Raw genomic sequence first — 12,981 nt, 5'->3', positions numbered from 1 at the left:
ACCTACTCACCCATCCCCCCTCCCCCTTTTTTTTTTTTTTTTAAAAAAAACAACGCAGGAAACTGTGGCTCGATAAAAACCAAGCGACACACCCAGAAAGTGACGGAATTGGGGTTAGCAGGCACAAGCCATACACACACAAAAAACAGAACCAGGCCTGCCGGATAGACCTGTAAAACCAACTGCTCAGGAAGAAGAGGCAGGACGATTGACAAAGTCCAGCCTAGACGTTTTAGAACCTGACTACAACTAAAAAAATTTTAATAGCGGGGGGTGGGGAGAACAGAGAGGTGCCTGAAGCAGCCATAGTAGCTCACATTGGTAATTCCATTTGGGTCGCTGAGGCTGGGGAACTGCTGAGTTCGAAGCCAGTTTGGGATAGCTAATGAGTTCCGATCAACCTAGGCTTCCGAGTGAGATCAAAAGAAAAGAAAAAAAAAGAGAGAGAGAGAGAAAGAAAAGAAGAGATATAACCCCACATCAAGAGAGCCGTAGGACAGAGGATCCAGAGTTCAAGGTCACCTCCTAACTTCTTGAGACCCTGTTTCAAACCTTCCCACACCAACCCCAGAAAAGGTAATGATTGCAGCTCAATAGCAGAGCACTTACAGGAGAAGCAAGCTTTTGATCCTAATCACCAAATTACCCAGGTGTCACACAAGTCTGTAAGTAATCGCAGCCCTCTGGAGGTGTTGGAGGGGAGGGTCAGGAATTCCAGACCAGCCTGTGACACTTAAAATGCCCCCGCCCCCCAGAACCAAAACAGTAAAGAAAAGAGTTTGTCCTACTACTTCATTCCCAGACTGCTCTTGGCCAACAGCTGTGGTGGCAAGAACTAAAGGCTCTCCACACTCAGCTGGCCTTCACTTTTTTTTTTTTTTTTAATTACCCAATGCAGGAGCCAAACCCATGGAATAGCACCTCCCATACTCAGAGTCTTCTGTCTTCAGTTCATCCTCTCGGTAAACTCCCTCCTAGTCACAGCCAGAGCATATCTAACTCCTAGAGGGTTGTTAACCCAAGTTCACAGTGAAGGTTAACCATCCCAGAAGCCATCTCTATTTGTTTGTGGGGTTTTTCTTTTTTTTTTGGGGGGGGGGGTGTCGTTTTGTTGTTTTGGTTTGATTTGATTCTTTCAAGACAGGCTCTCTCTGTGAAATCTTGACTGTCCTGGAACTAGGTCTGCCAACCAGGCTGGTCTCAAACTCATAAAATTCTGCCTGCCTCTGCCTCCCAAGTGCTGGGATTAGAGACACGTGTGTGCTGCCACCACCACCTGGCAACCATCCCTATTTGTAACAGTAAAAATAAAAGCAACTTTAATATCCATGAAGGGTTATACAAGTGCCCCAAGCCCTGCAAAGGTGGCATTGCTGATAAAAACCCTCCCTAAAGTGACAATGTACTAAATCACTGGCCACAACCATGAAGTCTTAAGTTCAAATACCAGGACCCACATAAAAGCTGGCTGTACAGCAAGGGTATATACAATCTAAGCACTTCTACATCAACAGAGATGGGCCAGCTAGCCTTGTGTAACAGCAAACTAAAATACATACATACATACATACATACATACATACATACATACCTTGTGGAAGAAGGATTGAAAACCCAAGTCATCTCTTGAGCTCCATATGCACATGGTTGTGTGCACACCACATGCACATACATAAATATGCATACATACATTGTACAAACAATACATACAGAAATGAAAGCAAAAGCAAGAATCCTTGAGCCAAACATATTCGGTACACAAATTCACCCAGACACAAAATTATAAGACAGCTGCTAGATTACAAACATTTTTATTTTGTCACTATAATGGAATTCTTTTTTTAAATAGTGAATTAGAAATAGCTTTGTTAGCCGGGCATGGTGGCGCACGCCTTTAATCCCAGCACTCGGGAGGCAGAGGCAGGCGGATTTCTGAGTTCGAGGCCAGCCTGGTCTACAAAGTGAGGTCCCGGACAGCCAGGGCTATACAGAGAAACCCTGTCTCGAAAAAACAAAAAAAAAACAAAAAAAAAAAGAAAGAAATAGCTTTGTTTTACAAAACATGTTTGCAACATGACTTTTCAAAAATATATTCACTTCATAAACATTTTCTACATGGCAGAGCCATGAACTACATACCTTTTACTCCATTGAGAACACAGAACAGATACATTTTCAAAGTGCTTCTGCAGCCGCTGCACCCATCCTCCCAAGAGCTGAATAGAGCAGCTCTGTTCTTCCCCAGGGAGAACAGAGCAGGGTTATCTTACAAGGATACTGAGCTACCACCCACCAAGTGATTGACTTAACTAGCAGCAGAATCAAACATGAGACTGTTTCTCATGCTTCTTCACCTAGCTATAAATAACACACAACCTCTGAGTCTCCATTAAAATAAATATGGGCACAATGGGAGGTCGAAGGTGAAAAGCAGGCAGTTCCTAAATACCGGTGGCTTACAGGATCACCAACTGAAGAAGGAGAAAGCCTACGGAGTCCTTTGCCAACCGTCCTGCTTTTGCAGTCCTGAACTTGAGAACTTGCGGAGACACCGGCTGTAGGTCTTTTAAGAAGTGGGAATTTGCAGAAAGCTGTCTACAAATATGACTGACAGATGATAACTCTGGAAAACGCCACGGATGCTGCAGGATTGCTCTGTCCGTTGTGGAGAACTAAGAGGTTTGGGGGCAACAGCATCTCTTGGGGTGGTCAACAACGTGGGTTCCCCGGAACCACAAAAACCACCCAAATCCTTGGATCACATACAAGGTGTTCCACTTCACAGCCCTCTAACTAAGACGACTCAGAGAGGAGGAGTGCTTCCTGGATATGGTGTCTGTATAAGCTGAGGTCCCCTACCCCCACCCCCCTGCAACTCGACTCTGATGAAGCCATGTTTCCTTCTGTTCAGGCTGATGTTTGGGTTGTGTGGGTCTCAACAGACCTTGGGCAGCCAAAGACCTCTTCCCTGCCTGGACGTTTGTCTGTCCAGTTGAGAATAAGGGTCTTCAGCTGTGCGCTGGTCATCAGGGTCCAAAGAGCTCGCTGCTGTCCAGTCTCTCTTCTTTGTAGAGTACGATGTTCTCCATCAGTCTCCTTTTGGCTTCATTGATCTCAATTTTCCATGAAGTCTCTGTAGCTGATGTTCAGCAGAAAACAGAAAGAGAGTACCTTCAGCAAGTGTTGCCGTTAAAATTCTCTGAGTCAGACCTTATCAGAGTCTCATGCCAAGTTTGTGAAACAGGCCCAAATACAAGTAGCATGTCATAGCTTATGCCGTTGCAGGGAAGTCTGCACCCTCCCCCATAGACACTCTAACACTCCGGCTCCCCCAATCCCCACCACACATATACACCTTTTCCACAAAGAGGCTCCCATATTCCCACAGTCATGGGAGAAGTGTGGCCATCAACAATAATCATAGCTATTTCTGTTATGAAATATAATGCGTCAAGGGGGTACCCGGTGGACTCATGACAAAGCACACCCCTGAGAAGTTACACCAAGCAACAAATCTGGTATAAGGTGATTTATTTGGGGGAGGGGAGGGGAGTGAGGACCCAGAGAAGGGGTAGAAGCAGACGAGTAGAACGGGGGGGGGGGGGGAGAGACTGTCCAGAAACACATGGTAACAGAGAGAGAAAGGAGAAAGAGCTAGATAGTGGGCAATCCTTGTATACACAGCCCGCACCTGAAGCACCTGGCTGCAGTGGCACGTGAGGACTGTTGCTAGGTCCCTGGGAGGAGCCTGGTGGAATCACCTGTATGCTAACATCCCTCCTTTTTCGTTTCATTACAAATGAGGAACTAGAAAAGGGTGATGGTTGGGCAGGAGTCAGGCACTGTGCTCTTTTAACTATTTCCTGTTGACCAAGAGCAATGTCATAACAGGGGACCCTAAGAAAATTGAGATGCTGGCCAAGTCCTGGGAGGGCTGGCTGCTTTACTGCTGTCCAGGCTGTGGGACCATCTAGGGGAAGGAGTGTGCGGGCCCAGTTGGAGCAGTCTGAGAGACAGGACAAGAGCATCCCTGGGGAGCTGCTCTGGCACATTGGGCCATGTGAGATCTGTCACATGGCATGATTTTATGGTGCCTGTCGCTTAGGTCATAACAGTTTCTAAATTCTCCTTCCTCCCCAGTGGAGTGGTCTAGACTACCAGTGAGTCACATTCACAAGGCCTGGTGATGCCTCGTCAAAAAGGCCTCAACTTTTATTTCACTAGGAAGCCTGGCATATTTGGACCCAAGTGCCAGTGATGGAGGGTGTCTTTAGAAGTTATTGGCAAGGAAAAAGAGGCAGGCAAGAGGGACCACACAAGGTCCTGCTGGGCCCAGAGAAGTGGTTTTAAGTACAACAGGTATGTGCCAAGCAGTGTGTTTTTATAACCCACTCTAGAAGGGCATAGTGGCACATATACCTGCAATCCCAAAATAAATAGACAAGGGTTCACGAGATAGCCCAGGTGAAACTCTGTCTCAAACTATTTAATTATTTTTTTCCTTTGCTGTGTGTATATGTGTGCATGCACACATATACCTACGTGGGCATGTGCATACATGACAAGGTGTGTTTGTAGAAGTCAGGGCATCAATCTTCTCCTTTTACCGTATGATAAACCAGGTTCATACATAGTCAGGTTGTCAGGCTTTGATGTCAGCACCTTTAACCTGCTGGCCATTTTACCAGTCATGTGAGCCCAGCACCTGGGAGGTGAAGGCAGGAGGATCAGGAGTTCAAGGGCATCCTCAGCTATATAGGAAGGTCCATATTATTTTAGGCTACACGAGACACATGATCTCTCAAAATTAAAAAAAAAAATAGATTACTTATATATATATAGAAGTATTATATATTATATATCCTATATTATGTGTGTAAATAATATATAATATTATATATATATATATACATACATACATATATGTATACACACACACACACACAAAATGAGGCCCTACATCCAGTCCAGTACTGCAAAAATGCATCAAAAAAATTAAAATCTGGGGACTGGAAAGATGGCTTAGTAGTTAAGAACATTTACTGCTTGGTCGTCCAAAGAACTCAGGTTCGATTCCCAGCACCCACATGTTAGCTCACAATCATCTGCAACTCCAGTTTCAGGCTGTCTTGCCTCTTCAGGTACTGTGCATATGCATTCCACAGATATACACAGAGACAGAACACCCATACACATAAAATCAGATTTTAAACTTAAAAAAATTCAGTAAATATCACTCTCTCTCTGGATCCTGGAAGAAGAAGTAGTGAGAGCGGGGCGTAGTGGCGCACACCTTTAATCCCAGCACTTGGGAGGCAGAAACAGGCGGATTTCTGAGTTCGAGGCCAGCCTGGTCTACAAAGTGAGTTCCAGGACAGCCAGGGCTATACAGAGAAACCCTGTCTTGAAAAACCAAAATAAAATAAAAAAAAAGAAGTAGTGAGCCAGAGACATGCGTGGAACAAAGCTGAGGACCGCCACACAGCTGTCCTAGCAAATGGGAAGTAGGTATGACCAAGGCGCAGTACAAAGATGGAGGTGTGAAAGTCTAAGAGGCAGGAGAGTGGTCGGAAACAATAGTCACTGGTGTGCTGAACTTCCTCTCTGTGTGTCCACTGTGCAGTGAATGCCTGAATTACTAACAAAAACCATGAATTAGGAAAAGAGAGGAGGGATGGCCTAAGTTAGGGTCACAGGAGTGATTCAGCATGGGCACCTCACCCTCCCAAGCTTACCGTTCTGGGGTGTCTGTGGGCCTGTGCAAGCCTCTGACGAGGAGTCAGCCTCCTGTCTCCCACTGGTGGATGGCTGTGCTGCTCCATGTCCCGTGAAGAGTGGAGAGGAGGCAGCCCCTGGGCACGATGCCATCATAACCAAAGAAGGGACGCTGAGGCTGGAATTGTCAACGTCATCTGTTTCCTCCGGGGTATTGGAAGATGAGCCTGTGGCCTCAGAAACCCTGCTCCAGGGAAGGGACAGCTGCCCTCGGAGTTGCTCCTCCACCCCGGCCAGGGAGACTCGTGCCTTGGAGGAGGAGACAGACAAGCAGCCGTATCAGTCGCTGACACTAAAGCTGAAGGGGCTCTAGCAGAGATAAGCACGCAAGGCAAACCCAGCCCCTCCCCCCAGCAGAGCAAACACTGCAGACAGGTTTTGACCTTTTACCCCGGTTTCCTCTCTCTTGCTTAACAACCATTACATTCCTAAAGCTGGCCCTCAAGCTATTCCCTTATTTGGTCACTGATTCATTCCTAAGACAAAACACCAAAGTCCAACTATCAAAACTCATTTTGTGGCTAATATGCTCAGTCAGGATATACCAACCCACCCTAGCAGACACATTTCCCCCCTCCCTCCACACACATCCCTTAAACCCCCCACTCCCACAGAAACACCCTCTCTTGCTTCTCTTGTCTGCTTGTTTTTCTTTCTGTTGCTGCTGCTGCTACTTTTATAACCTCTCCCACCCCTCACCCCCTGCTTGCTGGTCTGGGGAAATAAATCTCATTTGTGCTGAGTGCTTGGTCTGGGAATGTCTTGCGTCCATGCCGGTCCTTTCAAAGGCCGAAGGCCATCACATGGTCTCCTGGGAATTATAATCAAATGCCTGCTGCAGATGAATGTGTGAGCCCAGGCGGTCCAATCACTGCACCCCAGACTTCTGATGGCAAAGACTGGGCCAGGTGTGGGCAAGTGTCTGTGACCTTGAGTTGATTGCAGAGCCTTGGGGGCGGGGGTACCAGGCAAACGTGCTACATGGAGCTACATTGGGACCTTCTCCCTTGTCTCACGTCTGAGCTAGGAGCTCCTTACACTGCATCCAGGCTTTGAACTCACTCCGTAGCCCGAGCTGGCCTTAAGCAGCGGCTTCAGCTGCTGGGTCAGCATCCCAGGCCACTGACCTGCTCGCCATACATACTGCTCACCCTGAATAAGAACATTTCAATTCCTCTGTGCCTTGCAAAACAACTCAGTGTATGGGCTGGTGAGATAGCACAGTAGGTAAAGGTGCTTGCTGCCAAGACTGACAATCTGAGTTCCAGGACCCATAGGGTAGAAGGAGAAGTTATTCTTTGACCTTGACATCTGTGTCATGGCATATGTACATGTACACATATATGTACACAAGGATACATACATACACACACACACACATTCTACTTCTGAATTTAATTTTAAAATCCCATATGAATTCATTTATTTTGCACACAATCACAATAATTCTTTTTCTTTCTTTCTTTCCTTTTTTTTTTTTTAATAGTATCTTCCTACAGAGTCCTGGCTGTCTGAAATTCACTCTGTAGACAAGGCTGGCTTTGAACCCACAGACATCTGCCTGCCTCTGCCTCCCAAGTGCTGATAGATTAAAGCAGTGTGCCACCACACCCAGCTGCTGTGGACTTTTTTTTATAAATATAAAAGTATCAGAGTCTAATGGGATAAAAGAAGCCTATAATCCTAGAATTTGAGAAGCGGGTGCAGCTTCAGGAATTCATAGCCACCATGCTAAGTATGAAGTTCAAAGCCAGCCAAGAGCTATCATCTGAAAAATAGACAAGCAGGTGTCGGCTCACACTCATAATACCAGAACCTAGGAGATGGAGGCAGGAGAACTGCCTCAAGTTCAAGGCCACCATGAGCTACAGTGTGAGATCCTGTTAAAAGATAAAAGTTGAAGCAGGGAGAGGCAAGATGAGTCCACCCTAGAAAGGTGCATCCTGCTGAGCCTAGGGAGCTAGGTTCCATCCACAGAATGCACACGGTGGAAGGAAAGAACTGACTCTCACAAGTCCCTGTGGAACTTCCATGTACAAGAACACACACAATACACAAAAACTAAATAAGCCGGTGCACGGCAGAGCAGCCCAGTGGATAGATCTGAAAGAGTTTGCAGGCCATGGATCTTTCAAGCCTGATTGTACTACACTGTGGTTAGTACTCTCTTCTCCTCCTCCTCCTCCTCCTCCTCCTCCTCCTCCTCCTCCTCCTCCTCCTCCTCCTTCTTCTCCTTCTCCTCCTCCTCCCCCTCCTACTCCCCGTCTTCCTCCTCCTCTTCTTTCTCTTCCTCTTCCTCCTCCTCTCCCTCCTCCTCTTCATCCTCCTCCTCTCCCTCCTCCTCCTCTCCATCCTCCTACTCTCCATCCTCCTCCTTCTCCTCTTCTTCCTCCTTCTTCTTCTCTTTTCTTCTTTCTTTCTTTCTTTCTTTCTTTCTTTCTTTCTTTCTTTCTTTCTTTCTTTCTATACCTGAACGGTCCTATCCCCTTTAGTATACATGGCAAATGGCTCATCCTTCAAGATCTGGTTCAAATATCAAGTATCCAGATAAAAGTTCAATTAGATACCCAAGAAGCATTTGCCATGCTAAAGATTGCAGTCTTCTGTAGCTCTGTGTAATGCATGGGGTGTGCAAAAACTGATGTGTGCATTCCTCAGTCATGTTTTTAAAAGGAGGGGAGATAGGGCTGAGGGCTGGCTTAGAGGTGATGAGTCCTTGCTGTTCCTGCAGAAGACCCGAGTTCAGCTCCCAGAACCCAGAGCAGATGGCTCACAAATATCTGTAACTTCAGCTCCAGGAAAACCATCATACTCTTCTGGCTTCCTTTGGTACCCAAATACACAGAAAACACACACAGTCTTTTAAAAAGGAGGAGGGAGAGGAACTAAACAGACTCGGTTAAAGCACTGGCTGCTTCTCCGGTGGGCCAACGTTCAATTCCCAGCACCCATATGGCAGCTCGCAACTGTCGGTAACTCCAGAGGATTTGACACCCTCTGCTGCCCTACACAGCACCGTGCACAAAAGTGATGCACAACCACACATGCAGGCAAGATACCCACACATGAACAAAAGAAAATAATCAATAAAAGTAAGAGAGAATGTAAGAGTGTGTCCTCTTCTTTTAACCTTCTTTCACTGGCTGCAAGGCAGATGCAATGGACGGAGCAACATTTGAATCCTGAAATGGAAGCCTTTTAGCCAGCATGGTTAGACTCTGCAGCCCTGGTTACCTGCACACCCAAGCCATTAAGCCAAAGGCAGCAAACTTCTGTCTTGCTTAAATCAATGTATTTTGCTATCTCTTCATTTACATCCCTTCACCCAAGCCCTAACTCACACACCAAACCATTGATGGAATGAATGAATAACCGAAGATCTGAATGAAAGTGAGTAGCTGGGGGGTGGGGGTGGGGGCTGTTTAGATCACATCTGATTGTATCTGCTTGTGTACTGCAATCCTTAGTGACCTGGAAAATCCTACTGGGCCTCCAGAGCCCTCTTAAGTCTGGGCTTAGTTCCCTGCCAGGTTAGATGTAGAGTCCTGTCATACACCATTCCAGTGCCTACCACACAGACAACTCTCATGCAAAGACTAGGAACTCCAAGATAGCAGGACGGGAACGGCTTGCTCAGACAGACTGCTCCTCTGTAGTTAGAGAGAGGATTTGGGGCACTCATTCCAGCTCAGCTTAGGACCACGTGAGTAACTCCAAGCCATTCTCTCCAAAAGGGTGAAGGAAATGCCACAGGGCAGTTACAGACCAGGAGAGAAAGCAGGCCAAGGAAAGACAGGAAGAGATGGGCTCCTACAAGAGGCTCCGGCCAGATACCCAACCTTGGGGTCCCCCATGACCCACACAGCAACCCTGATTTCTAGGTTCCATCCTGTGCTCCCTGCAGCCCAGCCAGACACACCCACCCTCAGGGTCCCGCATTACCCACACTGCAACCCTGATTGCTGCAATGGCCCCAGTGGGTTTTACTGTGAACGATCAAGGCTAAACTTGGCTTACTGCAGCCCCAGCACGTGAGGCCTTCTAGGTAAGGCAGCAGGCAGCAGAGAGCTCACCTCCTCCACGCTGGCATTGCGCCTCCGCAGGCAGACACTCACAGCGGTGGCCCAGGCTTCCTCACAGGCCTCAGGCAGCAGCCCTGCCCTCTTCTCCACATGTCTCTGGCAGATCTCTTTCACCACTGCCTTCCCCATGCTGGTCTTCCTGGAGCAGACTGAAGAAGTACTGTTGGGAATCTCACTGAGAAGCAAATCCTTCTATGGGAAGAGAGTGAGGAAGTCCAGGTGAGAGGCTGGGTGTGGCAAGGTATGCAAAAGGCACTCAAGCACTTGAGAATGCACTGGGCGCTCCCTAGGACAGCACAGCTCAGCTGGAGTAGCTTAGCCTGTTCCACCCAATTCAGTGGCTCCATCAGAAAATGGAAACATGAAACTCCTGGGTATATTCCTGGGTATAGCACAAATACACATCCAATAATGGACCCACAGCACAAAAATAGAAAAATACTCAATAGCCCACTTCCAATAAATGTCTCCCATTTGTAAAATATATGCACAGCAAATACTAATAACCATCATTTGCATAGCACTTAACCACGTGCCTAACACTTATAATTTAATCTTTTTTTAAAAGATTGTCGGCCGGGTGGTGGTGGCACACGCCTTTAATCCCAGCACTTGGGAGGCAGAGGCAGAGGCAGAGGCAGGTGGATTTCTGAGTTTGAGGCCAGCCTGGTCTACGGAGTGAGTTCCAGGATAGCCAGGGCTACAGAGAAACCCTGTCTCGAGAAACCAAATATATATATATACATATATATATATTGTTATTTTTATTCATTTATAAATGAATGTGTGCGTGGTAAGGACATGTGAGTACAGATACCCTCAGAAGAGGGTGTCAGATTCTTTGGACATGGAGTTGCAGGATCCAGGTAGTAAACCACTGGACATGGGTTGTGGGAACTAAACTCAGGTCCTCTGCAAGAACGGCTGTATGCATTATTAACCACTGAGCCATCTCTCCAGTCCCAATTTAATCTTATTTTTTTAGGATATGAATGTATGTATGTATGTATGTATGTATGTGTAGCTGTGTATTTGTCCTGTGTGTGAGTGTGAGCAGAAGCCAAAAGGCAGCATCAGATCTCCTGTAGCCAGAGTCACAGAAGGTTGTGAGCCACCTGACATAGATCCTGGGATCTGAACTCAGGTCCTCTGCAAGTGCCCTTAACTGCAAAGTCATCTCTACAGCCTCATGAATTAATCTTATTAACATGTACACAGGCCCTTTTTGTTTCTGCTGATATAGCAATGCGTGTGATAAGTCTTGCAATGAACTGGGACAAAAAGCAGCAGGTCCCCAAAGGTCACCCTTGACTGTACCCACTCTGCAGAAATCGGAGTCACAAGCATTACCAACTGCAAGCAGCTTCTCCAAGAGAGGCAACGTGAAGGGGGAGAGCTGGGGACCTAGCGGGAGGACCTAGCATCAACAGGGGCAAAGCAGGATCCCAAGGGAGTCAGAGCTACCTCTTTCAAAAGGGCATTTGAAATGTCTTACCAAGAAATAAGCAAGAAGGACAGCAAACAAACAAAACAAAACAAGACAAAACAAAACGAAGGGCATGCATGTGATTGCTGCTCAGGACTGACCCCAGAGTGCCAGGAATCATGCCACCTCCACACAAAGCAGGAGCAGAGTCAGGAGCGAGAGAGTAACTCATTTATGAGGTCAAGGCTGTAGCCCAGTTGGTCCTCTGCTTATATAGCAGCCTCAAAGCCAGGTAGACAGACAACGGTGCTGTGTGCCTTCAATCCTAACACTTAGGAAGTAGAGGCAGGAGGATCAGGAGTTCAAAGTCAACCCCTACATTTGTTGTATCAAATTGCTGTATACTTATTTGTTTTTAGTGTATGTGTGTATATATATATTTCACTGCTACATATCTATGTGCATATAAATATGTCCATATTTATAATTACATATTATAAGACACACAGCATCTTAAAGCTGATTTGACAACACGCACCTATAACCCCAGCACTCTACAGAGACTGAGGAAGAGGTCTGTAAATTCAAGGCAAGCCTGAGTTACATAGTGAGGCTTGGTTTTGCCATCTAGAATGCATCCCTACCTAGTCTCTGTCCCTTGGTCCACTCTAGTCACCCACTCAGCCAACCCTTCCTCTACAAGGCCTTCATCTGCCTCCAAACACAACTGGCTAAAAAAAAAAGTCAATGAAATGATTCCTAATGATATTGTGCTATAGTCATAGACCAATGCCTGCCCAACAATCACCAGAGAGTCACATCCAGCAACTGATGGGAACAGATGCCTAACACTAGGCTGAGCCAGGGAAACCCCACAGAAGAAGGGGGCAGAAGAATTGTGGGAGACAAAGGGGTTGAGGAGACCATGGAAACAGGGTTCACAGAATCAACTAAGCTGGGCTGACAGGGGGCTTACTAAGACTGAAGTCACTTTCACGGACCCTGCATGGGTCTGTGCTAGGTCCTCTGCATATTATATACCTTTTGCTTGTGTAGCTTGGTGTGCTTGTGGGTCTCCTCACAGTGGGAGTGAGGGCTATCTCTGACTCTCTTGCCTGCCCTTGGGACCCTTTTTCCTCCCACTAGGTTACCTCATCCAACCTTGCCATTACAGTTTGCATCTAGTCTTATTAAATCATGTTGCTATAGTCTTGTTCGGTTGATATCCCTGGGAGGCCTGCTGGGACGTTTTTTGTTTTATTTTTCCAAGGGAAATTGAGGATAAGTGGTTTTGGGAGAGAGGAGGTAGGTGGGACTGGAAGGGATGGGGGAGGTGAACTACAGTTGGGGATGTAATATAAAAGAAGAATTAAAAACAATTTAAAAGATAAAAATGAGGCAAGTGTGGTGTCATTAGACCTATGGTTCCTGGTCACTGGAAGCTAAGGCACGAAGATCGCTTGAGCCCAGGAGTTCAAGGCTAGCTGGGCAATAGAATTTTATCTCAGCGGGAGTTTCAGAATCTGGGAACACAACATGCCTGACACCATCAGAGATTCAATACCTAGAAGTAAAGATGGCTAAGGGTGCCATGGCGCTTCTGGCACTCACTTGGGGTCCAGAAAAGCATGAGCTTTTAACTATTTATCTTTGGGGAAACTTAGCCTTAACCCCGAGCAGTCGAGGAAGAAGAAATAG

At 46.6% G+C, this 12,981-nt stretch overlaps 1 protein-coding gene across 3 annotated transcripts in view; it reads right to left on the bottom strand.

The window, feature by feature from the left end:
* Positions 1 to 1,780: 1,780 nt before the first annotated feature.
* The window catches only part of Irak2 (interleukin-1 receptor-associated kinase 2), a 56,560-nt gene continuing 45,359 nt past the window's right edge, over positions 1,781 to 12,981 (bottom strand). For all 3 annotated transcript variants that reach the window (NM_172161.4, NM_001113553.1, XM_006505325.4), the window contains 3 exons: positions 9,849 to 10,049; positions 5,736 to 6,024; positions 1,781 to 3,139 (listed from right to left, as the gene is read on the bottom strand). In NM_172161.4, coding sequence (NP_751893.3) covers positions 3,027 to 3,139; positions 5,736 to 6,024; positions 9,849 to 10,049 — 603 coding nt within the window. In that variant the 3' untranslated portion in view covers positions 1,781 to 3,026. The remainder of the gene's footprint in view (positions 3,140 to 5,735; positions 6,025 to 9,848; positions 10,050 to 12,981) is intronic.

This window comes from Mus musculus, chromosome 6 (genome assembly GCF_000001635.26).
Source record: "Mus musculus strain C57BL/6J chromosome 6, GRCm38.p6 C57BL/6J".
Classification (NCBI taxonomy): domain Eukaryota; kingdom Metazoa; phylum Chordata; class Mammalia; order Rodentia; family Muridae; genus Mus; species Mus musculus.
This window is presented reverse-complemented; position numbering and strand designations above follow the sequence as displayed.